General features: G+C 43.3%; 5 protein-coding genes and 1 long non-coding RNA gene across 10 annotated transcripts; 4 read left to right on the top strand and 2 right to left on the bottom strand.

Annotated features, from left to right (window-relative positions):
- The first annotated feature begins 3,395 nt into the window (after positions 1-3,395).
- On the top strand, positions 3,396-5,348 carry LOC105695989 (cleavage and polyadenylation specificity factor subunit 4). The gene is made up of 4 exons (XM_012418089.1): positions 3,396-3,596; positions 3,681-3,884; positions 4,067-4,256; positions 4,369-5,348. The coding sequence occupies exons 1-4, from the start codon at positions 3,494-3,496 to the stop codon at positions 4,754-4,756; spliced, it is 885 nt and encodes a 294-aa protein (XP_012273512.1). The 5' UTR covers positions 3,396-3,493; the 3' UTR covers positions 4,757-5,348.
- On the bottom strand, positions 4,267-8,692 carry LOC105695988 (signal recognition particle 54 kDa protein). Of its 2 annotated transcripts, XM_012418087.1 has the most exons (10): positions 8,615-8,692; positions 8,255-8,431; positions 7,953-8,182; positions 7,730-7,880; positions 7,432-7,580; positions 7,040-7,301; positions 6,720-6,828; positions 6,384-6,650; positions 5,964-6,065; positions 4,267-4,406 (listed from the first exon to the last, which is right to left on the bottom strand). In XM_012418087.1, exons 1-9 carry the CDS (start codon positions 8,690-8,692, stop codon positions 5,968-5,970), a joined length of 1,521 nt encoding a protein of 506 aa, XP_012273510.1. In that variant the 3' UTR covers positions 4,267-4,406; positions 5,964-5,967. The 2 variants fall into 2 exon arrangements, with proteins under 2 accessions (XP_012273510.1, XP_012273511.1); XM_012418088.1 differs by lacking the exon at positions 4,267-4,406 and having other exon boundaries at positions 5,499-6,065.
- A 1,119-nt stretch (positions 8,693-9,811) lies between these two features.
- On the top strand, positions 9,812-16,554 carry LOC105695973 (FAD synthase). 2 transcript variants are annotated; one of them, XM_012418055.1, is made up of 4 exons: positions 9,812-10,054; positions 13,795-14,236; positions 14,765-14,906; positions 15,389-16,554. In XM_012418055.1, exons 2-4 carry the CDS (start codon positions 13,947-13,949, stop codon positions 15,812-15,814), a joined length of 858 nt encoding a protein of 285 aa, XP_012273478.1. In that variant the 5' UTR covers positions 9,812-10,054; positions 13,795-13,946; the 3' UTR covers positions 15,815-16,554. The 2 variants fall into 2 exon arrangements, with proteins under 2 accessions (XP_012273478.1, XP_023287892.1); XM_023432124.1 differs by having other exon boundaries at positions 13,798-14,236.
- LOC105695971 (tRNA (guanine(37)-N1)-methyltransferase) lies at positions 10,281-13,110 on the top strand. Its single transcript, XM_012418052.1, has one exon. The coding sequence runs from the start codon at positions 10,957-10,959 to the stop codon at positions 12,724-12,726; it is 1,770 nt and encodes a 589-aa protein (XP_012273475.1). The 5' UTR covers positions 10,281-10,956; the 3' UTR covers positions 12,727-13,110.
- On the bottom strand, positions 14,577-15,497 carry LOC105695974. 2 transcript variants are annotated; one of them, XR_001103675.1, is made up of 3 exons: positions 15,371-15,497; positions 14,754-14,961; positions 14,577-14,680 (listed from the first exon to the last, which is right to left on the bottom strand). It is a non-coding gene; the product is annotated as an uncharacterized LOC105695974 (long non-coding RNA). The 2 variants fall into 2 exon arrangements; XR_002762166.1 differs by having other exon boundaries at positions 14,584-14,673.
- An 871-nt stretch (positions 16,555-17,425) lies between the features above and the next one.
- LOC105695972 (3-sulfolactaldehyde dehydrogenase) lies at positions 17,426-22,403 on the top strand. Of its 2 annotated transcripts, XR_001103674.1 has the most exons (5): positions 17,426-17,929; positions 18,824-19,258; positions 20,256-20,693; positions 21,240-21,705; positions 22,093-22,403. XR_001103674.1 is itself a non-coding variant. In XM_012418053.1 (4 exons), exons 1-4 carry the CDS (start codon positions 17,477-17,479, stop codon positions 21,420-21,422), a joined length of 1,509 nt encoding a protein of 502 aa, XP_012273476.1. In that variant the 5' UTR covers positions 17,426-17,476; the 3' UTR covers positions 21,423-21,776. The 2 variants fall into 2 exon arrangements, 1 of the variants encoding a protein (XP_012273476.1); XM_012418053.1 differs by lacking the exon at positions 22,093-22,403 and having other exon boundaries at positions 21,240-21,776.
- The last annotated feature ends 181 nt before the right edge of the window (positions 22,404-22,584 follow it).

A 22,584-nucleotide genomic window follows, 5' to 3' on the forward strand; every position in this document is an offset into this window, starting at 1 on the left:
AATTTAACACTTTTAGTGCCGGACAGCAATATATCGGCATTTTACAAGTGCTAATTACTTTGGCCGGCACTAAAGGGTTATGTTCGAGTAATCTAACCGAAACTATTGCGATAATTTAATAATTCATAGAGGATTTGGGAGGGGTTTAAGGTGACACGAAAGTGGCGTCGGGGAGGTCTCGTTTATGTAACTTTTCTCCGGACAGGGTGTACAGAATCGTTTAAAACTTTACAATGTGAATATAGAGGCTGTAAGGAAGGTCCCGATACCCATGAAATTTCAATTTTAAGAAAATTTGTATATATATATAATTATTTTAAAATTAGTTGTATAAAAAATGTATTTTCATGAGTGTCGGGACCTTCCTTACATCCTCCACGTTCACGTTGTAAAGTTTGAAATAATTAACCACAAGCATTTCTGAGAAAAGTTTCATGAACTTCATATCGTGGACTTCGTCATGGACCTTTTCATGAAGTGCAGATGCCTCTTTCGCATCCCCTTAAAACCAATTAATTAATTTAATGCTACATGCTGACCTCGAAGAGCTCCCTCGTCGCGTTCACCTCGTTCCGGATGGCCAGTCGCCAGACGCGCCCGCGCACGCTTGGAGGTAGACCCCGGGCCCAGAGTTCGCGCACGCGCCGTGTGTCGCGCAGCTGCTCGAAGCGGGGCAGGATCTCGCGGACCCACAGTCGCGCGTCGGCCGTCAGCCGCTCCTCCTCGCGGAGGCGGCGCTCCTCCTGCGCGCGACGCTCCCGCTCTTCGCGTTGCGCGCGCACCCGCGCGGCCGAGAGCATCGCGCGGTACTGCGAGCGGTGGCGCGCTTCCTCCAGTGCGCTCTTCGCCGGCAAACCTGCCGGACGTCCTTGCTCGATCAGGCCGGTGCCACCCCACCCCACGTGCTCCCTCATGCGCTCGCTTTGCGGCGGCATCAGCGATTAGAACTGAGATATTCGAAATTAAACACTAAATACACATATGATGGGCTGTAACGATGTTCAGACTATGATTGTAGTTGATAACTTGGTGGGCTTCCTTACGTCGTTCTAGGTTATGGCTTTTGAGGTGTTTAAACGTTGAGATTGATGCAGTATCAGTGATTAGAACGCAAAATATGGAGAGTAGATTCTGAAGTCGTTGTTTAGATTATATTCAGTTGTCGTCGATGCCTTGAGGAACGTTCTTTATGCCCTGTTCTAGGTTATGGCTTTGAAGAGTTCTTTTAAAGTGGGAATGAATGCGCATCGGCAGTTAAAACTTGTTCCGATTGTATGTTCGGTCACTTTCGATGTCTCGAAGAATGTTCATTATATCCAGGTTTAGGTTGTCTTTTCGGAGGGAATCCTTGAACAGTAGAGATGGATGGGTTTCGGCAATTAAAACAATGCCAATGGAAACTGGGTCCTGAATTCATAAATGTTTAGACTGTATGTTCAGTTGCAATCGACGTCTTGAAGAGCGTTCCTTATATTCAGTTTTAGATCGTCTCTTCAGAGTCCTTTAAAAGTGGAAATGATTCTTTATGCACCAGATCATATTTCTTCTCCCAGCTGCTCGGAGCCAGTTTTTTTATAAGCGCTGGAGTTTCAAGCGTCGGCTTGTCTCTTCAACGAGAATCCTTTTAAAATGGAAATGGAAGGTCATGCACCAAGTTGTATTTTTGCTTCTAGTCGCTGCCTTGAAGAACATTCCTTGCAATATAAAAAGGGACTTCGAGCACCACGCTGCACCTTTAGAAAGGACTTCTCGGAATTAGATGTGTCATTTAGAACACTACAGTTCCTTCTCCCCTCTACACTTTTTATCGTTCCTCTAGATAGAAAGCCTCAAACCTAAACAGAAACTTTGAGCTCCATACTATATCTTCGCACCTTATGCTCCAGGAGAGGAATCTTGTAAGTTAACGTGGAATCGTAAGCACCGCATATCTTCACTTTAGAAACGATCTGTTGTCGCTATAGCTCGTATATCCATGGACGATGCCTTTTAACTAGATAAGATTCCGTTAGCATATTTTACTATATTTTATTTACCTATTCAGTCGTTTAAATATCACCTTGTATATCACTTCTTTGCAACGATATCTTCACCAGTTCATTCTTTACAAAATTTAAGGGTCTCACAAAGTATTCCAAGATGAGTAAGCAGCACCGTAAGTGGAAAAGGAATGTAGAGAATCCCGTTGCACCTGGACTCGGGTTTGCTGTCTCGGAGAATCACTCAGAAGTGGAAGTGGAACCTCGGCACCTCATCGTACCTCTCCTTCCTGCTAGTATCGTAGAGAGGAACCCTCATCGTTCCGACAGTGGAATTCCATCGTCCTGAATGGCTTAATTATCGCGGTATATATTCGCAGATGATTCTTTAAGGCTTTTAAACTTATCTTCTCAACTAGCGACCTGGCGGAGATTTTCTTTTGAGCTCGCTTCTTGCGAAAAAGGTGAACAAGTCGCGAGAAAGTCTTTGGGCGGAAGCCCTTGTCATGTCAGTCAACTACAACCAGTTACAACTGTTTCCAACATTCCAACTGGCCAGGGTCATCGGGTTTACGCCGAGACACGCGGCACCGTTCACGTGGAGAGGTTAGGAACGAGATTAGGGATGTAAAGTGGAACTCGCGGGGCTGAAAACGGCTATAAATTGGGGACCCCATGAAGGCGTGGTTCCACTTTTAAATAAACACACTTGCATATCACCCATATACGTGTTATTATTTACAATGAGCTTGGAAATGTTGAAATGATCGCGTTTTTTTTTTATATAAGAAAATGGGTAAGGTTAAACGTCTTTCGTATGTATTTCAGGATGTGATCATCGTGTAAAATTTCTGATGGAATTTGCGTCTCCACCGTACTCGGTTTACAAGTGAAACTAAGTATAAACAAGTCGTCCGAAGTTTAACGATTTAAGGCAGGTTTAAACCGGACTTAAACTTCCTGTAAATTGTTTAATCTCTGGTTAACTGGAATTGTGGATACCGGAGTTTAATGATAAATGTCACAGGTCCGGTTCCACAACTTGAGTTAACTGGAATTTAATCGGTCTATAGCGGATTAAACCCGGATATAAATTAGTTAAACTTCGGTTAAGGCCTGGTTCCACAATTAAAGTTAACCGAAGTTTAACAGACCTGCTGGAAATCAGTTAAACTTCGGTTAACTAGAATTATGGAACCCAGCCACGGAATCACGGGACGTGCTCACTTTTACCATTTTCACCAGATTCTAGTTACAGAAGCGCCCTCTTGATTGACTACCGCTGTCGACGAACTATCTGGACAAGAATTGTATTATCACTAGTGTAATCAGTGCAACCAACCGATGAATGAACAGACGAAGGCTATCTTCTCTAGTTTTATTTAAGACGTAAACCCTGCTACGAAATTTCGCGCTTTGACAGTCCGCGATACTGGCTAACCCCAAACGGGGTTAACACTGTGCTATTAAGCGTTATAATTTTTGACACGGTGTTAAACAATTGTTTGTTAAAAATGGAGTGCATTGTTGCAAGCGTAGGACACATACGATTTGATATAGAAACCGCGCTGGACGAGCAGTATGGAGCGTTACCTCTGCCTTTTACCGGAATGGATAGTTAGTACATGTTATTTCCCTCTTATAGGTTATGTGGAGGATTACATGTTGCTTTAGTTTACGTTACACATTACTTGATTTTAGAATCGGTCGCTGCAGTTTGCCAGTTTTACCCACGAGGAACTTGCGTCAAAGGAGGTTCCTGCCCTTTCCGACACGTTCGAGGGGACAGAACGATTGTTTGTAAACATTGGCTACGAGGCCTCTGTAAAAAGGGCGATCAGTGTGAATTTTTACACGAGTATGACATGACTAAGATGCCCGAGTGTTACTTTTATTCCAGATTCAGTAAGTACACTTCATCGAGACTTAACGTTCCTTTACCGCCGTGATTATATTCAAATTATCTTCCCATTGAACGACGGATAGATTGAAAATTTAGAAACCGTAATCAAGGGAATGTCCACTGTCTTCGGAGTCACATGCTTTCAGCTCCGCACTGTTTAACCTTTCCTTTCTTTGTACTTCAGACGCTTGCCATAATAAAGAGTGTCCGTTCCTGCACATCGATCCCGAAACAAAGGTTCGAGACTGCCCGTGGTACGACCGGGGCTTTTGCAGGCACGGTCCTCTCTGTCGTCATCGCCACGTAAGACGAGTGCTATGTATGGCGTATCTCGCAGGGTTTTGCCCGGATGGCCCGAGTTGCAAGTTCATGCAGTAAGAATCGACGAATGGTTCCGATGACTGATGAAATTCTCTCGTCGTGCCTCTCACCCCCTTCGCTTTGAGTTTTCCAGGTAAAAGAGAGCTAAACTCTTGAATTTTACAGCCCCAGGTTCGAGCTCCCCGCCATACAGGATATGCAACCTAAGGAAGGAAAGAAAATCATGATCACGTGTCACTTCTGCGGAGAGGGTGGACACAAAGCGATATACTGTAACAAAATGCCACCGGACGTCAGGGAAGCGCAGGTCAGGCAAGAGATGGAGGGAGGTGGATCGCACGGAGCGCATCATCATATGAATTCTCACAATGGACTACCATCAAGAGGACCGCAGAAGCCGTTAGAAGAGGTTACGTGTTACAAGTGCGGTGCGAAGGGACACTACGCCAACAAATGCCCAAAGGGCCACCTTGCGTTTCTTAGTCACGCAGGGGGTGGAGGTGGAGGAGGAGGAGGCAGTGGACTCGGTCAGAACTCCAATTACAGGCGATGAGTGTGACGTGTGTCATAAAACTGTGAAGTAGCATGAGGAGTGAGTACTTCCATGTAAAGGTAACCTTAATTTCATTGCGAAGCAAAGTAAAAACCACTGAAATATATAGTAAACTGGAACGCTTGCCATGGTTAATTTTTTAACTAACGGCAGTGTCTGTGGACCCATAATAACTATATGAATATCTTGGCTGCAAAGTGCCGATATTTTATATGAATGCAATGTTTATCTATTGCTTTAAAGGCATGGGAATGCATTCGTAACAAAATAGTTAAGGTATCAAGGTACCGACCACTCATCAAATACCATTCAATTACGTTTTTCCGCAGTTTATTATATTATAGTATATTATATTTGAAAGTTATTATGTCTCCGAACTAAATGTCGTTCTTCCTTACCTACGTTGTGTAGGGTTTTCACGCGTGAATGATACGTAAAAAACGAGTTCACAGATTTGACCTATTTTTTCAACTCAGATTTGTCTGGAAATAGTTCAATGATTTATTACTCTTTTAATGGAAGTTTGATCATTTCAAGTGTGAGCAGACTCCAGATCGTAGCTCCTTATGTTACTTCGTGCATAAAGCGAGGCTCGAAAAGGTGGAGACCACACTCCATATTTCTCTATCGCACTCGACAGTGAAATGAAATCTATCACATTCGACAGTGAAATAAAATTGATCACACTTGACACTGAAATATAAAATCTACGACACTCGACAGTGAAATAAAGTCCCAATCGTTAATAATTGGCAGCCGATCATTTTATTATTTTGGTCCTCAACGGTTACGAGGGACCGTCATGAAGTACAACCAGACCCTTTATAAAATGGATGAAAAGAGTTACGAATCGCAGTTGGTCTCAAGAGCCTCGTTCGAGACTGACATTAATCGACCACTGACGCAGTTAACCTAACCTCTAAACGCAGTTAACCTATTAGCGCCGGGACCCCCTTTACAGATTAAATGTAACAAATTATCTCACAATATATTCTATACACGAATAAATATAACAACAAATGTATGTATATGAATATGTGTGTGTGTGTGTGTCGTGTAGTGTATTCTATTTCACGTCCCACGAAATCTCGTGCACTGACAGGCGCTAATCGGTTAAATGAAATGTCCAGAGATGACAAGTCTCGTTAATGACATACTTCGTACTGAAACATTCCTTTATTCTGTGAGCAGTGATGAATACGTTTACCGGTTTATGATTTCCCTCCGAAGCCTCCCACCAGATTGCCCAGGCCTCCCGCTGCGCCTTGTTGTATTTGTTTCATCATGTTCTGCAGACCCGACATGCCCCCTGTGTCAAAAGTTCGTCTTTAGTTTCACAGCTTGACAGCTTGACAGTTTTAAGGTGTAGTGAAACCCCACGCCAATGTAATCGACTCGAGGGGATTCCTGGGGATTTCTTTATAATTATTGTAAGGAAACGATATATGCAGTATGCCATTCAGTAGGATATCCAATTCGACACAACTGTTGATATAAATACAAACGTCGTAGGTATTAGAAGAATCTTTTTTAACAATGTCGATCAAATTTCTTGACGTATCACTTCACCTTAACAATGTCATTGAATAGAACCACTGCGAAAAATTATTGAAAAACTTTAACATACCCATTTGGTGCAGAACTCTAGGGTCCATGATCTTGGCCATTTCTAGGTTAAGTTTAGCCATTTGCATGTGATTAACATTCTTCGCCATGTCACCACCTTTGAAGAGTCCCTTAATGCCTCCCATCTTCTTAACCACAGCGGCGAATTTCGTGTATTGAGCTATCAGGTCCTTCACTTCCTTCTCCGTCACTCCGGAGCCTCGAGCCACTCTGACGATCCTTCCTGGCTGTTTGCTGAACAATTTCGCTCCATCCCTGCTGTCCAGTTCTGTCAAAATATTCGTTCAAGGAACAATTTAAAACTGGCAGAGAGGTTAAGGTAGAAAGGATGACATACCTCCATCGTTCATACTATCCATGATTGCCATTAGACGTCTTAATCTGGACATCGATTCCTGCTCCGTCCCCTTTGTCATGAAGTCTTGACTGAATCCGGGAATCATCCCCTAAAAAAAAACGCATGTATTAACTAAAATATGAACAAATTAACCTAATTCTTCATCGGAAGCCAAGCATGTTATTTCTTTTTATCGGAGGCCAAACATGTTATTTCTTTTTATCGGAGGCCAAACATGTTATTTCTTTTTATCGGAGGCCAAACATGTTTTTTTTTAAATCAGGGGCCAAACATCACCTTAAGATAAAATGTTCAATTACCATGATCTGTGAAAAAGGTCCCATTTTCATGATATTCTGGAATTGCTCGTACATGTCACGTAACGTGAAATGACCGTGTTTAATTTTCTCCAGTAGTTCCTCGTTCTCGTCCAAGTGGAGTTCATTGACTTTGTCGATTAAGCCCTCGATGTCTCCCATTCCCAAAAGTTTGCTAATAAATGGCTTCGTTTTGAAAGGCTCGAGGTCGTCTATGTGTTCTCCGGTACCCATGAAGATGATAGGACTCTGTGTAGCAGCGACACTGTTTAAAGAAGAACATTAATTCGGCCCAGAATGAAGAATCTTTTTTTACCAATGTCAATTAAATTTATCGTTTTTCGTATAACCTCGAAGCATGTTTGTAAGCATCGATAAAGGTTCGAAGAACTTACGCAGAAAGTGCTCCGCCACCTTTCGCATGTCCATCCAGTTTAGTGATGATGACCGACCCAATGTTGACACGCTCCTTGAATGCTCTCGCTTGACTTTCGCAAGCCTGACCTATTGTGGCATCCATTACGAAAATGATATTGTCTGGTTTCTGAAATGAAGAACCTTATTATCTTTCTGATTTTTTTTACACAAACGATTTATGATCTTTTAAAAGAAATCAGGATTTTAACAATCCTAAGTTAGGACAATTTAACACGGCTTTGAAATTAAGTACGTCGTTATAAATCTTTCATTTACCACTGCGACGGAGACTTGCAACATTTCTTCAAACAGCGATTCTTCTTGTTTATGCCTGCCACTCGTGTCCACGATAATAATTTCGTACCCCTCGTTCTTGAACATCTCCACTCCGTCTTGAGCTATCACCACGGGATCCACTTCTGTATAACTGAGAGTACGCATTTGTATTAGATTCGCATTAAATAAACGAATCGAGTCAATGATCACGAGACAAATTTACCTTCCATAAAACGGTATTCTAGCTTTCGTTGCATTCTGTTTGATTTGATCGTAAGCACCGGCACGGAACGTGTCGGCGCACACCAAACAAGACTTCCAGTTCTTCTTGAGATAGTAATAGGCAAGCTTGGTACACGTCGTTGTTTTCCCGGAGCCTTGTAAACCTACAAACATAATTACATTTGGCCGACCCTTCACCGGTTGGTACGCTTTGACTCCAGGATCGACCAACTGTGAACGAATCACAAAATTAGGCAAAGATCGTCGCATCGACGCTATGTCCGGAAACTAACGAACACTAACTTTTACTAGTTCCTTGAAGACGGCACTTTGAATCATCCTCCGTTTGTTGAGTCCTCCCGCCATGTCCTCGAAATCGATGACCGACCGGACGCTCTCTCGTAAGTTCTTCACCAGCCGAATATTTACATCTGCTTCGAGTAACGCCGCACATATTTCCTTAAGCATAGAGTTCAACACCTGCGGAAGTCACAAACATTATTAGCAAAACCACTCGATAGAGTTTCTTAGGAATGTTCTCTGATGCGAAGACATGTCGCATGACTTCCTGTGACATGCACCGATGATAAAGTGTTAGAGAGAGACGAGATTAGAAATATACTGCAGGTAGAAAAGAGATCCAGATGTCTGGAAAAGCTTTACCTCTTCGTTAATAACTGTAGCATTGCTCAAGGATCGCAGGGCGGAGGTGATCTTCCGCCCTAAGTCGGCTAAAACCATCTTTACGAGTAAATGTCAAACCTTATTCTTGACAGTCCCTAACCTATATCTCCTACGCTAGAACCCGTCCTAATAACAAACATGTGAGCACGTCAAATTCCACGTCTTACTCGTGAACGCTCGACGTTAACAGTTTACACCGTAACTTGTGTCAGCTGTGTTAATTTCCTGGAACAGAGCGATCGCGGATCACGAGTTCATATGTAGATGGATGCTCGTTGTCCCGGGCAGGCTTGCCAGTCGGGAAGAAATTATATCACCAGAAATGATACAACAAATCACCAGAAATCACTAAATAGAAACGGAGAGAATTTTAAATGCATTCAATTAAAAGCTAAAGAGAACGTAGATATAGAATTAAATGTATTCTTATATTAAAACTATAATGTTATGTCTCTTTTGCATTAATATGGCCCGGGTCTACAACTCGAGTTAACCAGAGTTTAATTGGTGTATACCAGGTTTAAGGTCTGATTGCATAACTCTAGTTAACCGAAGTTTAGGTGGGTTGTACTTAGATTAAACCTGCTGTAAACCGATTAAATTAAAGTTAAATTGAAATGTGGAGCCGGGACTAAACCTGCTGTAAATCAATGAAATTCTGGTTAACTCGAGTATAGAACTGGTCTTCGAAATTCGATTAACTCGAGTTGTGGAACTGGGCGTAAGTCTCCATCATCGGGATTTATTTAAACCTGGATTGGATAATCCGATTTTAGGTATGTTTTATTATTTGTTTAAATTGACACAATTTAAATTAATCGAGGTTTAACTGGTTTACACCCGATTAAACCTACTTTACTCCAGTTAACCGAAGTTTAACTGGCTTATACTTGGTTTAAACCTGCTGTTTTTTAATTAATTAATTAAAAATTAAACTCCGGTTATCGAGAATTATGGAACCGGATTTAAAATAATCGTATAGAAAAACAAAAACCATCTGTAGCGGGCTTAAGTACGAAGTTATCACACACTAATTACGTCTCTATCGTACTCAAAATCCGGGATTTATCAAGTCTAAACCCAGTAAATCCGAATTTAAGTGTCGATCGAGACGCTCAAGATCGAATCTGCGTATTTGTTAATCCGATGGAAACATGCGATTTACTGGATCTAGACGCCATAAATCCCGAATTTAAGAGTACGATGGAGATGTGATCACTAGGATGAAACTTTTGGCGAATTCGGATACGGGAAAGTCTGAAGAAATTGGCCGCCGTGTCTTGTAACCTATTATCGCTACGCCGAGATAAGACGAAGACGTTGAGTGACGACAGGCAGTCCAAATATTGCGTGGCAGTGTTGAGGTTATGTGACGCATCGTTTTAACGAGTCCTGACTACGGACTGCAGGAAAAAGAAGGTAATAGCATTTTTCTAATGTTTTTGAACGATAAGGGACCATTTTGTGAGATGTTATCGGGAAATTAAGTGTTAATGACCACGTGTCGATATAAAAATAGCCATATGTTCACAAAAATTATGGAAATCTTCCTTTAAAATTCAGATTCGTTCTCTAACGTCTAACGATAGCTTTTATTGCCAGTCAACTGAAACTGCACTCTAGCGATGCAACTTATTCAATAATCTTTCACAGCGATAAACAGTTTAAGTGTATTAATAAATATTTTTATGGCTGTTGGTACTTTAACGAGTTCCACAAGTCTGTTAAATACAAAACGACAAACTTATAGAGCATGAATAAGCATCGAAGAAGAATCTCTTCTCTCGTCTGTCTTAATTTAACAATAACTTCTGTCATTGCAAGTTAGAAAATAAACCTACAGGTTATATTAGACTTAACCTAAAAGTATGCCGATTTGGTGCGCACAGATCAGGGCTTGATTACGTCTGAAAGGTGGCTACACAACAAAAAATCTATAAAATACACATTTTGACGAATCATTGCAATCTTGACTGTACAAACTTAACTGTACAAGAACTAGAATTGCTATAGTTTATCGCCATGTGTGTAGCCACTATGGAACTAGTCTTCGGAAACATTTCTTAATTTTATATCATTGCTTGAGACTGTCTCCTACCGCATTAACATTATTATTGTGTAATAATCTCAATGAAAGCACAGAACGATCAGTCGATCTCCAGTACTTTCCTGGAAAAGGAAACGGAAGCGTTTAAAGTTGCATGCCTAATTTGCATCGAGATAAAGAGAGTTCGGTGAGGGTGAGGCAGGATGGCGAGAGGCGACGAGTGTAACGCATCGAGACTGACAAGATGGTATCATCCGACAGCTGTTAACTCCAGATGCTTGCGAGTGGTTCACGCTTCATCGTCCAGCTTCGTCGGTTCAGCATGGCACTGGTTCCCCCGAGCCACGTAAGAGGCATGAAGAAGCTGGACCGAGAAGCTTTCACCCAGGAGGTGGAAATCCCGTACCTCCGACTGCCGGCAAAGCGCTTCCAGGAGGTGAGAAGTGCCCTGAAGACGTACCTGCTAAAAGTTCGCCTCTTCAAACCGGTGCAGATCTGCGGAGAGCAACGGATGGTATACCTAGACCCTCGGAGAGTGAGCACGCCGGAAGACATCCCGGAAGATGAGCTTCGCATCGGTCTAAGCCGTACCCTGGTGAAGCTCACCTACGAGAACTGGCAACCCGGCGAGGTTCTACGTGCCGTGCTCCCAGAGGACCTGGAGGCACCAACATCCTACAGCCAAGTCGGCCACGTGCTGCACCTTAACCTTCGAGAAGCCCAACTTCCCTACAAGGAGCTCATCGGTCAGGTATATCTGGACAAGGTATCGCACTGCAGGACCGTTGTCAACAAGACTGCGAACATCGATGCGGAGTTCCGGAACTTCTCGATGGAGGTCTTGGCTGGGGATCTGGACACCGTTGTCGAGGCAAAGGAGAATGGCTGTGTTTATAGGTTAGACTTCTCCAGGGTGTACTGGAACCCGAGGCTAGGGACGGAACGTTGCCTGGTGACGAGTACCCTGGAACCCGGAGATGTTCTCTACGATGCTTTCGCTGGTGTGGGCCCTTTCGCCATACCAGCTGCTCGAAAGGGTGCTGTCGTCCTGGCCAATGACCTGAACCCGGACAGCTACCATTGGCTCCAACAGAACACAAAGATAAATAAGTTAAAGGGTGAAACAAAGCTCTTCTGCAAGGATGCGAGAGCCTTCCTCAAGGAGGACGTGGCCAAGCACCTAGTGGAACGGCGCCGATCAGGGGAAAAGGGCTGTGAGCACGTCGTCATGAACCTTCCGGAACGGGCCCTGGAATTCCTAGATGTTTTCCAGGATTGGCTCGGCCCCGAAGAGGTTAGGATGGTGTGCACACCCCTGGAGGTGGCGCCGATTGTGCATCTTTATTGTTTCGTTCGCCCTGGTCGTGATGGAGACCCAGGGGAAGTGGCTCTGAAGAAGGTGGAGGAGAGGTTAGGGTACGAGTTGAAACTCCCAGGACAGGTCCTGGAGGTGAGGTTCGTCAGGAATGTGGCTCCAGGGAAGGAGATGATGCGAGTGTCCTTCAGGGTTTGTCCGCCTGGGCTGAGTGAGGTGTCGAATGCGAATGGAGGGATAGAATTGGAGGTTAAGAGAGTAGGTGGTCAGGAAGCTAGAGAATCAAATGGCAACGAAGCTCGGGACACAGCTGATGAACCGATCCCCATATCTTCCGAGGACATAACCAAGAATGGAACCAATTCATCGGTCCATCGACCAACCGGTGACGTCAATGGTGAGTTAATCCACCAATCAGCCCACGAGATGAAGAGTGATGTTACTAATGTCTCAATTCTTCAATCGGATGGTGAAGTAAATAAAGATAAAGATCTTCGATCGGTTAACAAGAAGATTAGTGACGGTAAAGAACCAGTTCAATCATCATCAATTGGTAATGACGATGGTGAACTGATTCACCGAACAGCTGGGAAGACAAACGGTGGTGACATTTTCGAGTCAACTGATCAGTCAACTAGTGATCGATTCGAGGAGCCGACTAAGAAGAGAGCCAGGAAGGAGTCCACAGGCTGCGATAAGATTAACCCCGTAATCGTGAAATTCTCATAAAAGATGGAACGCCCTCGTCGACCTTTCGTCACAATAAGTTCCTCGCTCCTGCCCAACTGACCCGAGTGTCAACCAATAGTGACGGGCGAGATTTTGGAGAAAGGCCACCTTGCAATTTATTATCACATAGTGCGTTTACACCAGCTACCTTATGCCGGTTTTATAAATATCGATGTTAAAGTGACGTGAAAGTGGCGTCAATAACATCTCATTTGTGAAATATTTCTCCGAACTGAGTGTATCGAATCATTTCAAACTTTACAATGTGAATATAGTTTCATTAGAATATAGTGAGTATCGTTTTAAACAATGTGAACATAGAACCTGTAAGGAAGGTCCCTATACCCAGGAAATTTCTATTTTTCAAGTTTATAGATATTTAAATATTTTGTTTATGAAAAAAAAAAAAATAGAAATTTCATGGATGTCAGAACCTTCCTTATGACGTCTATTTTCATATTGTATGCTTGTCCTTCGATGGGTAGATGGCATCGTGGGTCTCAGGAACTTGCTCTGTAGTTTCCGATGCGGTGGCGCCGCCTACGTCGGCGTGGTCGAGCTCTGAACTAAAGCGAAACAAGAACAGATTTTCATCGTCCTGCATTACTTTTCGGACGAACCCTGAGGGTCTATTACGTAAAGCAAATTGAGGGAAAATGTGAAAAATAAGCTCACAGTATTACGGAACGTTTCTGGTGGTGAAAATGCAAGACCATTCATATGAATTGGCTCGGCAGAAATTTTTAAGCGAAATGGTGAAGCATAGACTCGAGTCCTCTTCTTTACTTTTAACGGCTTTTCATCTTCCCGCCTTTCCTGCCTATAACCCCCTACCTCTCAACAATTTTCAATTTACAAGGTATCTACCTTTATTTAACAATATCACTAGACCGGAAATGCTAGTGATCTCATTCTTTCATATAGCGAATACGTAATTCGGCGAATAAACCCACGCGAGACGAAAGTGCGAGAAGTGAGCGCTCTCGTCAAAAATACGTAATAAACGCCCTGTAATTGAACCGAAAGCGTAAGAAGAAAGTGTAACCAAATTGAGAGCGTCATAATCAGTAGGATCGGACTTCTTGGTGACGAGGAACGTGTACGTGCTGCCCGACTCGTCGGGGCGCTTCGAGGTGCCCGTGGACTCGGGGAACCCCAGACTGGAGGCGACAACCCCGTCGACCCTGGAGCTGCTGGAGCTGCCGCTGCCCGAGGCGGCGATGGCGCGCGAGCTGGCAACCCTGGCAGCGCGCTGGCGCGGCATCGTCGCGGTCGACAGTCACCCGCAGTCGGGGCCGGACCACCGGACGAGGGTGACGCTGGAGGGTCCCGAGGACTCGACGCGCGCGGCTAAGCGCGAGGCCCTGGAGCTGCTCGCCGAGGCTCGGCGACGCCGCTTCCTGGACCGTCCCGCCTTCGGCCTGGACGACGCCAGGGCCGTCGTCGCCTATGCCGAGGGCCGCCCTCGCGTCGCCGAGTCCTTGGACGTTGTGCGCAGGTGCTACGATAGGTGAGTGTGCAGGGTTGAGTAAGTAAAAAGGCGCAGGGCGCGTTTCTCGCATCGCTACGAGTTTCTTGATACACTTTTTTTTTTTATAAAAAATGCCTAACACACACCCACGCCCTCCGGAAAGGGGGTGAAGGTAGTGTGAGGCTTGCACTCACTAAAAACTCCTCGGTGGCCGTCCTCGGTGTGTCGTAGGGAACCATAGTCTCGGGTTTTCTGCAACCTGGAAGTAAAATACCCGAGCTAGGAGTTTCTCGCTCAAGAATGTATTTGGCTCGAAACTCTACCGAGTTTCTTGATACTCTTTTTTTATAAAAAAATGCCTAACACACACCCATGCCCTCCGGGAAGGGGGTGGAGGAAGTGTGGGGCTTGCATCCACTAAAAACTCCTCGGTGGCCGTCCTCGGTGTGTCGTAGGGAACCATGGTCTCGGGTTTCCTGCAACCTGGAAGTAAAATACCCTACTTCCTTAAAGTATTTTACGTAAAGAAACCTCGGATGATGCGTCACTGTACAACCTTGCTTCCAGGTACCCTGCGGATCAGGTGTTCTTAAGCTTTAACGGCGGCAAAGACTGCACCGCAGTGTTGCACCTGGTGGCTTCCGTGTGTAAGGTTAGGAACCTCTCCAAACTGCTCTGCTTATACGTCGAAGAGGATACGTTTCCGGAGGTAATTCCGCCAATTTTTCTGTGGCTTGGTTTACACCGATCAGTTGATAGGCGCACTAAAGGGGTGGCTTATTAAATTATTCTTTTTATTTATCTTAGATTCAAGGATATTTGTTTTAAATTAGATTTTATGAACCTTAAGCTGATAGGAAAGGGTCATTCGATACATATAAAACGTCAAAATATTTATAGAACCTGTCTCCTAACTGGATGCACCGAACAAGGAAGTATGTGGTGCTTATAAAATTTCATTTTTGATAATCAATTTTTTTTTATTTAGCCCAAATTAGAACCAAGAACATTTTTTCTTTTTTTATGAAATTTGATGAGCACTATGTTCTTCCTTAGGGTCTCTAATTACGTGTTGGAGTTTCAATTGATTCGACGCATTCAGTTGGAGAAGTTTTATATGTATAAAATGAGCTTTTTATATCGCTTTAAAATTCTCCATTTTTCGTTACGAACCTTGGAAATTTTCCTCAGGTTGACGAGTTCGTCGAGCAGGCGGAGCGATATTACGGGCTCGACATCGTGAGGAAGAGAGGTCCAATAAAGGCAGCTCTTCGGTCACTTTTAGAGGAAAAGGAAGGCCTTAAGGCTGGCATCATGGGAACTCGCAGGAACGACCCTGGCGCCGCCAACGTGGACGCCTTCACCATGACCGACCCTGGCTGGCCGGCCATTATGCGCGTTTTTCCCATCCTGGACTGGTCTTATGCCGACGTTTGGAGTTTTCTGTTGACCAACGACGTGCCTTATTGCTCCTTGTACGACAAGGGCTACAGTAGCCTCGGCACGAAAGTGAATACCAAACCTAATCCTCTGTTGGTCCTCGATGAAGAGGATTCGGTTTATCTACCTGCTTTCCTATTGTCCGAAGACTCTGCGGAGAGACAAGGCAGACGGTGACGAAGTGTTAGCGCTTTAATAGTTTAATTCATGTCTTCGATGCCCAGGATGCCCATCGTAGCCTTCTAGAGACTGTGTCGAGGACTTTATTTTACTTCGGTGTAGGTACATTTCTGCATCTGTTAGCAGATCTGGAGTGTCGAGTGCAGTTTGATTAGTAAATGTTTTGTTACCTGGGATTAGTGTTGCCTTGTGAAGATTGATCATTTGTGTCTTCGATGTCCAGGATGCCCATCGTAGCCTCTCGGAGACTATCGATGACTTTTAGTTTACTTCGGTGTAGGGACATTTCCATCTCTGCGTATATTTCCAGACCTGGAATAACGACTGCAGTTTAATTAGTAAATTTGTTTTGTTGCCTCGTAAAGATAGCGAAAGGTGACCTTAAGGCGAGGGACTTATTTATTCGATAAGGTTTTTTCTTATCGGAAGATAGCAGCAGACAAGATATTAGGTGACGATGATGTATTTGCACTTTTAGCATAAATCACATCTGTATCAGTGGAACTCACATCGAGCTGCATTTTTGCTTCGATGGTCATCATCGGAGGTTTACGTTTGTTATCTACGCCGATAGGTACTTTGGTTTTTTACCTTTGCGTGGTTTAGTGTTAATCTGTAGGTCTTGAATGACAACTGCGGTTTTGTTAGCAAATTTTATGTTACTTAATCAGTGTTACCAGTATTTTTGTACATACCTGGTCGTGTAAAGTTTGAAATTACATTGTTTCCAAATGTAATCCTGTGTTATCGCTCGATAAGGATGGGCATTTTTATTTGTTGGCTCGTCTCTTATCTGGAGACTCGACTGTGTGACAAGACAGAAGGTAAACGATAATGCAAACATTTCTAAGGTAATATTTGCAGTATTTGCATAATCACCTTAGTCTGGTTGGCTTGATAATGTATCCATTTGTACATGTCTGTGTTGATATATCTGATTCATGACGTAGGGTATGCGAAGCTTGGAAATTAAGTAATTCCATCGCTATTCATGTAAAGACAGCAAAAATTTCCCCCTCACTCGCATGTCTCTTAAGAACTACCTGTAGGCTTAGTTTACACCGATAACTTGGTATACGTATTAAAGCATAGTTTAATAAAACCGTAGGTGTAAACAGTGGTGTACCAAGGCAGTACGATGCGCATTTTTCGAGCGTATTATCCTGAGACTGTACAAAATCGTTTACACTGACGGTTTGATAAATCCACGCTTTTAGTACGTGTAGAAAGCGATCGGTGTAAACAGTCTTAATGAGCACTCATCACTTGGAATGCGTACTGAGACGTCATTTTATAAAACTCGGTGTAAACAATGATCTATCAAGACTGTTTACACTGACGGTTTGATAAATCCACGCTTTTAGTACGAGTACCAAGTGACCGGTTTAAATTAAGCCTTAATGACGATCAGTAAATCCGAATTTAAGTGTCGATCGAGACGCTCAAGGTCAAATGCGCGTATTTATCAACGCGATTTATTAAATCCGGTCCCGATGAACCCCAGATTTAGAAGCACCGTGGATACGCAGTCACTGCATCTTACAATTAGATAGGGTTAGCCTGCGCGCGCATGCGAGATTGCGAGCTTACGCGATCGACCGAGAGCGACGGCACGTCAGTCACGCACCGGCCGCGGACCGAGGCGGACGTGTCTTGGTCATGGCGTACCTAGTGGGCTCTTTGCGCGCCCTAACCTCTCTCCCGGGGAGTAACCTGCGTGCGCTGAGCAACGCAGCTTGCGAGTTGACCCGCGACCTCGCCTACGTGAACGGCGAGTGGGTAGGTGCGTCGTCGGGTGCGACCTTCCCCGTGTCTAATCCCTTCGACCTTTCAACCGTCGGTCATGCGCCCGACATGTCGCCGAGCGACGCGGAAACCGCCATAGACGCCGCCGCGTGTGCCTTCGAGCGCCACCGCGGCGCGACTGCGCGGGAACGCGCCGAGTGGCTGCGCGCTTGGCACGCGCAGCTGCGCGCGCAGGCCACGCCCCTCGCCGAGATTCTGGGCGCGGAGGGGGGAAAGTCAGTAGCGGAGGCGCAGGCCGAGGTGGCGTATGGGAACTCGTTCGTCGAGTGGTTCGCCGAGGAGGCGCGACGATCGAATGCCGGCGAGGTGTGTTTAGACATTTTGAATGTCCCTAGAATTTAAGGTGATATGAAAGGTATATGAGAGGTGAAATCGTTAGTTAAAGTATTCTCCGAATTGGGTGTACCGATTCGTTTCAAATTAATAACGTTGACTGTAAAAGACTTCAAAATAAATATAAATGTCTGTAGCGGGACGCGCTAGTATATGTTACCGATTTAGTATTTAAAATGGCGTTACTGCCAAAAAAGGGTATACATGAATTCTATATTATATTAAATTTCTCAGCGCCTTTCATATCATCTTAAGGTGATGTGAAAGCGGTACGAGAAGGTCTCGTTTACGAAACTTTTCTCCGAACTTAATGTACCGAATCGTTTCAAACTTGACAATACGAATGTGGAGGCTATAATAAAGGTCCTGAAACTCTTGAAATGACAATTTTAAGACAATTTGTCTATATTCAATATCAAACTCATGAAACTACAATTTTAAGATAATTTGTCTATATTCAATATCAAACTCATGAAACTACAATTTTAAGATAATTTGTCTATATTCAATATCACTCATGAAACTACAATTTTAAGATAATTTGTCTATATTCAATATCAAACTCATGAAATTACCCTTTTAAGATACTTTGTCTATTTTCAATAATTTTAATAACAATTGAAATGTCGGGAGTTTCGGGACCTACCTTAGGGTCCCTTTATCCACGTGGTAAAATTTGAAAGAAATCGGTACACTCGATTCGGAGAAAAATTTCAATTTCAATTAAACGATTGACCCCTAAGATTTCTTTCACATCGCCTTAAAAGCACCGAGAGATGCGGTAGCGGCTCAGACAAGATGGCTTTTTTTTTTTTTACACCAAAGGTGTCTTTTTTGGGATTAATTATAACGCAGGAATAACTCTAGGTCGTACCGGCGCCTACGCGGGGCCGCCAACTACTGACGGTGCGCCAGCCCGTCGGGGTGGCGGCGCTCATCACCCCTTGGAACTTTCCACACGCCATGGTTGCGCGGAAGGCCGCGGCGGCGCTCGCGGCGGGGTGCAGCTGCGTAGTTAAGCCCTCGGCCGACGCGCCGCTGACGGCGCTGGCGATGGCAGTGCTCGCCGAGCGCGCCGGACTGCCGGCCGGCCTGCTGAACGTCGTGACGGCGGGCCCCGAGGGCTCCGTCGCTATAGGCGAGACCCTGTGCGCCAGTCCGCGCGTGCGCGCGCTCTCCTTTACCGGCTCCACCGCCGTCGGCAAGATTCTTTACCGACAGTGCGCCTCCACCGTTAAGAAAATCGCTCTGGAACTTGGTGGAGACGCGCCTTTCGTTGTTTTCGAATCGGCCGACCCTCAGGTATGGGTTAATCGCGAATGTATTGATTAACACTAGGTTTACGGGCGTTTTTTATATACCTGTTTCTACGAGCACCCGTTCAATTGACGGGTAAACGAAAACACGCATTTTCTTTAAAAAATCGATTTATTCAAATTAAGTCTGAATTAGACAACACTAGGCTTTACGTTTAAATAAATGATTAATAAGTAAAAAGTGCTTTTTTAAAAATTATCACGGAAATGATTGGAATGCTCGTCCTCTCATCCTTGGAGTCAGAACTAGAAAGAATACGCATCCTTTTCTTGCTACGGCACATTTTTTTAAGAAGTTTTCCTCTTCGCTATCCGAAGATCCTTATATCTCTCCACTTTCGATGCAAACTTTCACTCTCATCTTCGCCTTACACTCACTGCAACGAAGCAAATATATATGGATTGTTTATGAAATTAGCTAGTCCGTCAATTTGACGGGTTTCGTAGAGATAGGTATACTACATACAGATTTTAATAATCACAAGGCTTAGGAAAAAATAATTGTGTGTACAAATTCTTTGGATGAATTGATTAATTTACGATACTAAAATGGTTAAAATTAATGCTATGGTTTTTTTGGTAGTTCTTTTCGAAGTTTGAATTCCGTCAAATTGACGGGTCCCGTAAACCTAGTGTTAAGAAGGGCTTTGTAACTACAGACTTTAAGGTGATACAAAAGTGTGATGTATACAGGGTTTGTCCGAAAAGGAATGTCAGGGAGTTGATTTAAAAAAAATGTATAGATTGGAGCGGCACAACGCATTAAAAGGTTTGAAAATAGGCTCCTTCTGCGTCCTTAGAGCTTTCATAATCACGTGTTAATGTTTAAGATTATTCCCTCGACGTAGTTTGAAAAAAAGTGTTGTTAATATTTTCACGTTTCGTGATGTATATAGAAGGGCCCTTTCGTTTCACCTTATGGCTATACTTACGTCGGTTCATCCTTGTATCTGGTATTTATTAATATTTGTTTTTGTCATAAGGCTGCCGTCAATGGTGCCCTTGTAAGCAAATTCCGCAACAATGGACAGACCTGCGTCGCTGCAAACCGTTTCTACGTCCAGGAGAAGCTCTACGGGAACTTTGTTGAGGAGCTGGTGCAACGTTCGAAGTCTGAAATCACGCCGGGGCCCCTCATCAAGGAAAGTCAGCTGATCGGTGTTGAGGGACTCGTTAACGATGCTGTAAAAAAGGGCGCGAAATTACACTGCGGAGGATCTAGGCTTCCTGAGGTGGGTCCTCTCGTTTATGCACCTACCATCCTGACCGATGTCGACCCTTCTATGGAAATATACACCAAAGAGATTTTTGGACCCGTTGCTGTGATTCATCGGTTCCAAAATGAAGAAGAGGCTCTCCAACTTGCAAACTCGACTACTCTTGGCTTGGCTGGGTATTTTTATTCCCGCGATCTCGCTCAGGTTAGGATGAATCGATACCTCAGAAGTATCAATATCTTTCCTCGTTAGTATAAAGGGAAGTGCAGCGATGCTTGTTTATGATTTTTAGTTACTTTATTTGCTATCGCATCGAAAGATTGGTCGATGCTTTTATCTATCACTGCATGACCACAATCTACTGATACCTTTATTTGGTTCTCGATCGAAGAAAAATATTCATACTTTTACTTACTTTATTTCTGCATCGATAAATTAATCCTCTTTTACTTATTACTGAATGGACATAATGTATCGATGCCATTACTTATTTCTGGATCGAAGCCAAGTATCGATACATTGTATCGAATCAAAATATATAGAACCGTAGCCTACGTATAGATGTTACATTTTCCATGCAGCATAAAACAATTGAAAATCGTGTCTGTTACAAAGAAACATTTAAACTCATGCATTTGTTATTAAAAATTAGGCAACTTGTGCTTTTTATATTTGTGAAAGTACCTCGGTTCTCCTTTGATACATATTATATGTAAGTATTTACTTGTAACGACTTATTTTCTTGGGTAGGTCTTCCGGGTGGCACGTCGTCTCGAAGTTGGCATGGTGGGTGTCAACGAAGGACTCATCTCCTGCGCAGAAGCTGCCTTCGGTGGTGTTAAAGAGTCAGGAATTGGTAGAGAAGGATCCACACATGGCCTCGAGGACTATCAGGACATCAAGTATATATGCATCGGTGGCCTCACCGAGTAGATCGAGGGGCTATTCACTGGGAAATCTGTGAAAATGATTTTCTTCCTTAAGAACCGATTGCCTTTTATTTCGTACGATAAATAATAATGCGATTGGGTAACAAAAGGCCTTAAAATTGTAACAATAAATTCCAATGATTTTTTTTCTTGCAATTTTCAGCTGATTTTCATGTGATTTAGAGTATTAAAATCTACGATTTCCTGAATGAATAACCCCTCGGAGTAGATCGCATCCGGTACTGGAGCTTTCGGCCTTTATCCACGTCTTCCTCGCGTCTTTAACGGTACGCGCTATAAATATAAGAGTATTGTAACGTGTTGATATCAAAGAGTAAAAGCATATTGTTTATCTGCATGGAGTTGATCTTTTCGGTTACCTGTGGGAATCCCAGAATTCACAAAGTACTTGCTGGAAAAAGAAACAGGTAAACCCCGAGAAGAAAGAAAAGTTCCATCGAACCACATAAATATTTCTTCGAATGATACCGAAGAAATATTTTTTTAATTCAAAGAATTATTTCTATAAAATAAACTCGAATAAATTGAATGCTACGTTTATCTGGAATTACGATGAGTTATTTCCGTTCATTCGAGTGAAATAATCATTCTTTGAATTTTAATCATTCACCTGGTGCATTATTTATTTATTTAGTTCTCTAATTATTTCCTAGAGGCGGCTTCGTCCCGGATTGGACATCTCACTTAAGGATTGTGCTTCTGCTAAGTGGAAGCTTTACGAACAAATTACCTCAACTGGCTTAACCAGGGTTAATACCTTCCGTAGTTTAGAGATCGACATATATGTATCTAGTACATTGAGTTACGCACCAATTTCATGCGAGGGTTAATAATAGTCCCTCACAGTATACATTGTTATGTCAACGAGTCATGACACAGTTTATAAAGCTACAGGAATTTTTAACTTTTCAAATGTTGCAATTCTTTTGTTACATATTTTAATACTTTTATTTTTTTCATCTATTTAGTTACCACAGTTCCTGTAAGTAATCCTACTTTCGATAGTTACAAAATGTTCGATAAATACTGTTTACATTATGAATTAAAAATATTAAGAAATACAGAATCTCGATAAATATCGACGTTTCAATATATCGATAATTACCGACAAGGGGAAGTCATCACCGGTATTTAAATTTAAATAT

Source organism: Orussus abietinus, unplaced genomic scaffold, assembly GCF_000612105.2.
Source record: "Orussus abietinus isolate OABI.00-Male unplaced genomic scaffold, Oabi_2.0 scaffold154, whole genome shotgun sequence".
NCBI classification, from domain to species: Eukaryota; Metazoa; Arthropoda; class Insecta; order Hymenoptera; family Orussidae; genus Orussus; species Orussus abietinus.

Bases quoted from the DNA above. Each gene is read 5' to 3' on its own strand.
- LOC105695988 (XM_012418087.1), bottom strand. From the start codon at position 8,692: ATGGTTTTAGCCGACTTAGGGCGGAAGATCACCTCCGCCCTGCGATCC. The intron at 6,829-7,039 runs GTAATTGAACAT...GTTTTTTTTTAG, and splicing joins GACCTTTTTCACAGATCATG to GGGATGATTCCCGGATTCAG. The intron at 6,651-6,719 runs GTATGTCATCCT...ATATTTTGACAG, and splicing joins GGATAGTATGAACGATGGAG to AACTGGACAGCAGGGATGGA.
- LOC105695989 (XM_012418089.1), top strand. From the start codon at position 3,494: ATGGAGTGCATTGTTGCAAGCGTAGGACACATACGATTTGATATAGAA. The intron at 3,885-4,066 runs GTAAGTACACTT...TTTGTACTTCAG, and splicing joins TTACTTTTATTCCAGATTCA to ACGCTTGCCATAATAAAGAG. The intron at 4,257-4,368 runs GTAAGAATCGAC...TGAATTTTACAG, and splicing joins CCGAGTTGCAAGTTCATGCA to CCCCAGGTTCGAGCTCCCCG.
- LOC105695971 (XM_012418052.1), top strand. From the start codon at position 10,957: ATGCTTGCGAGTGGTTCACGCTTCATCGTCCAGCTTCGTCGGTTCAGC.
- LOC105695973 (XM_012418055.1), top strand. From the start codon at position 13,947: ATGGCGCGCGAGCTGGCAACCCTGGCAGCGCGCTGGCGCGGCATCGTC. The intron at 14,237-14,764 runs GTGAGTGTGCAG...CCTTGCTTCCAG, and splicing joins GTGCGCAGGTGCTACGATAG to GTACCCTGCGGATCAGGTGT. The intron at 14,907-15,388 runs GTAATTCCGCCA...AATTTTCCTCAG, and splicing joins AAGAGGATACGTTTCCGGAG to GTTGACGAGTTCGTCGAGCA.
- LOC105695972 (XM_012418053.1), top strand. From the start codon at position 17,477: ATGGCGTACCTAGTGGGCTCTTTGCGCGCCCTAACCTCTCTCCCGGGG. The intron at 17,930-18,823 runs GTGTGTTTAGAC...GAATAACTCTAG, and splicing joins GACGATCGAATGCCGGCGAG to GTCGTACCGGCGCCTACGCG. The intron at 19,259-20,255 runs GTATGGGTTAAT...TTTTGTCATAAG, and splicing joins TCGAATCGGCCGACCCTCAG to GCTGCCGTCAATGGTGCCCT.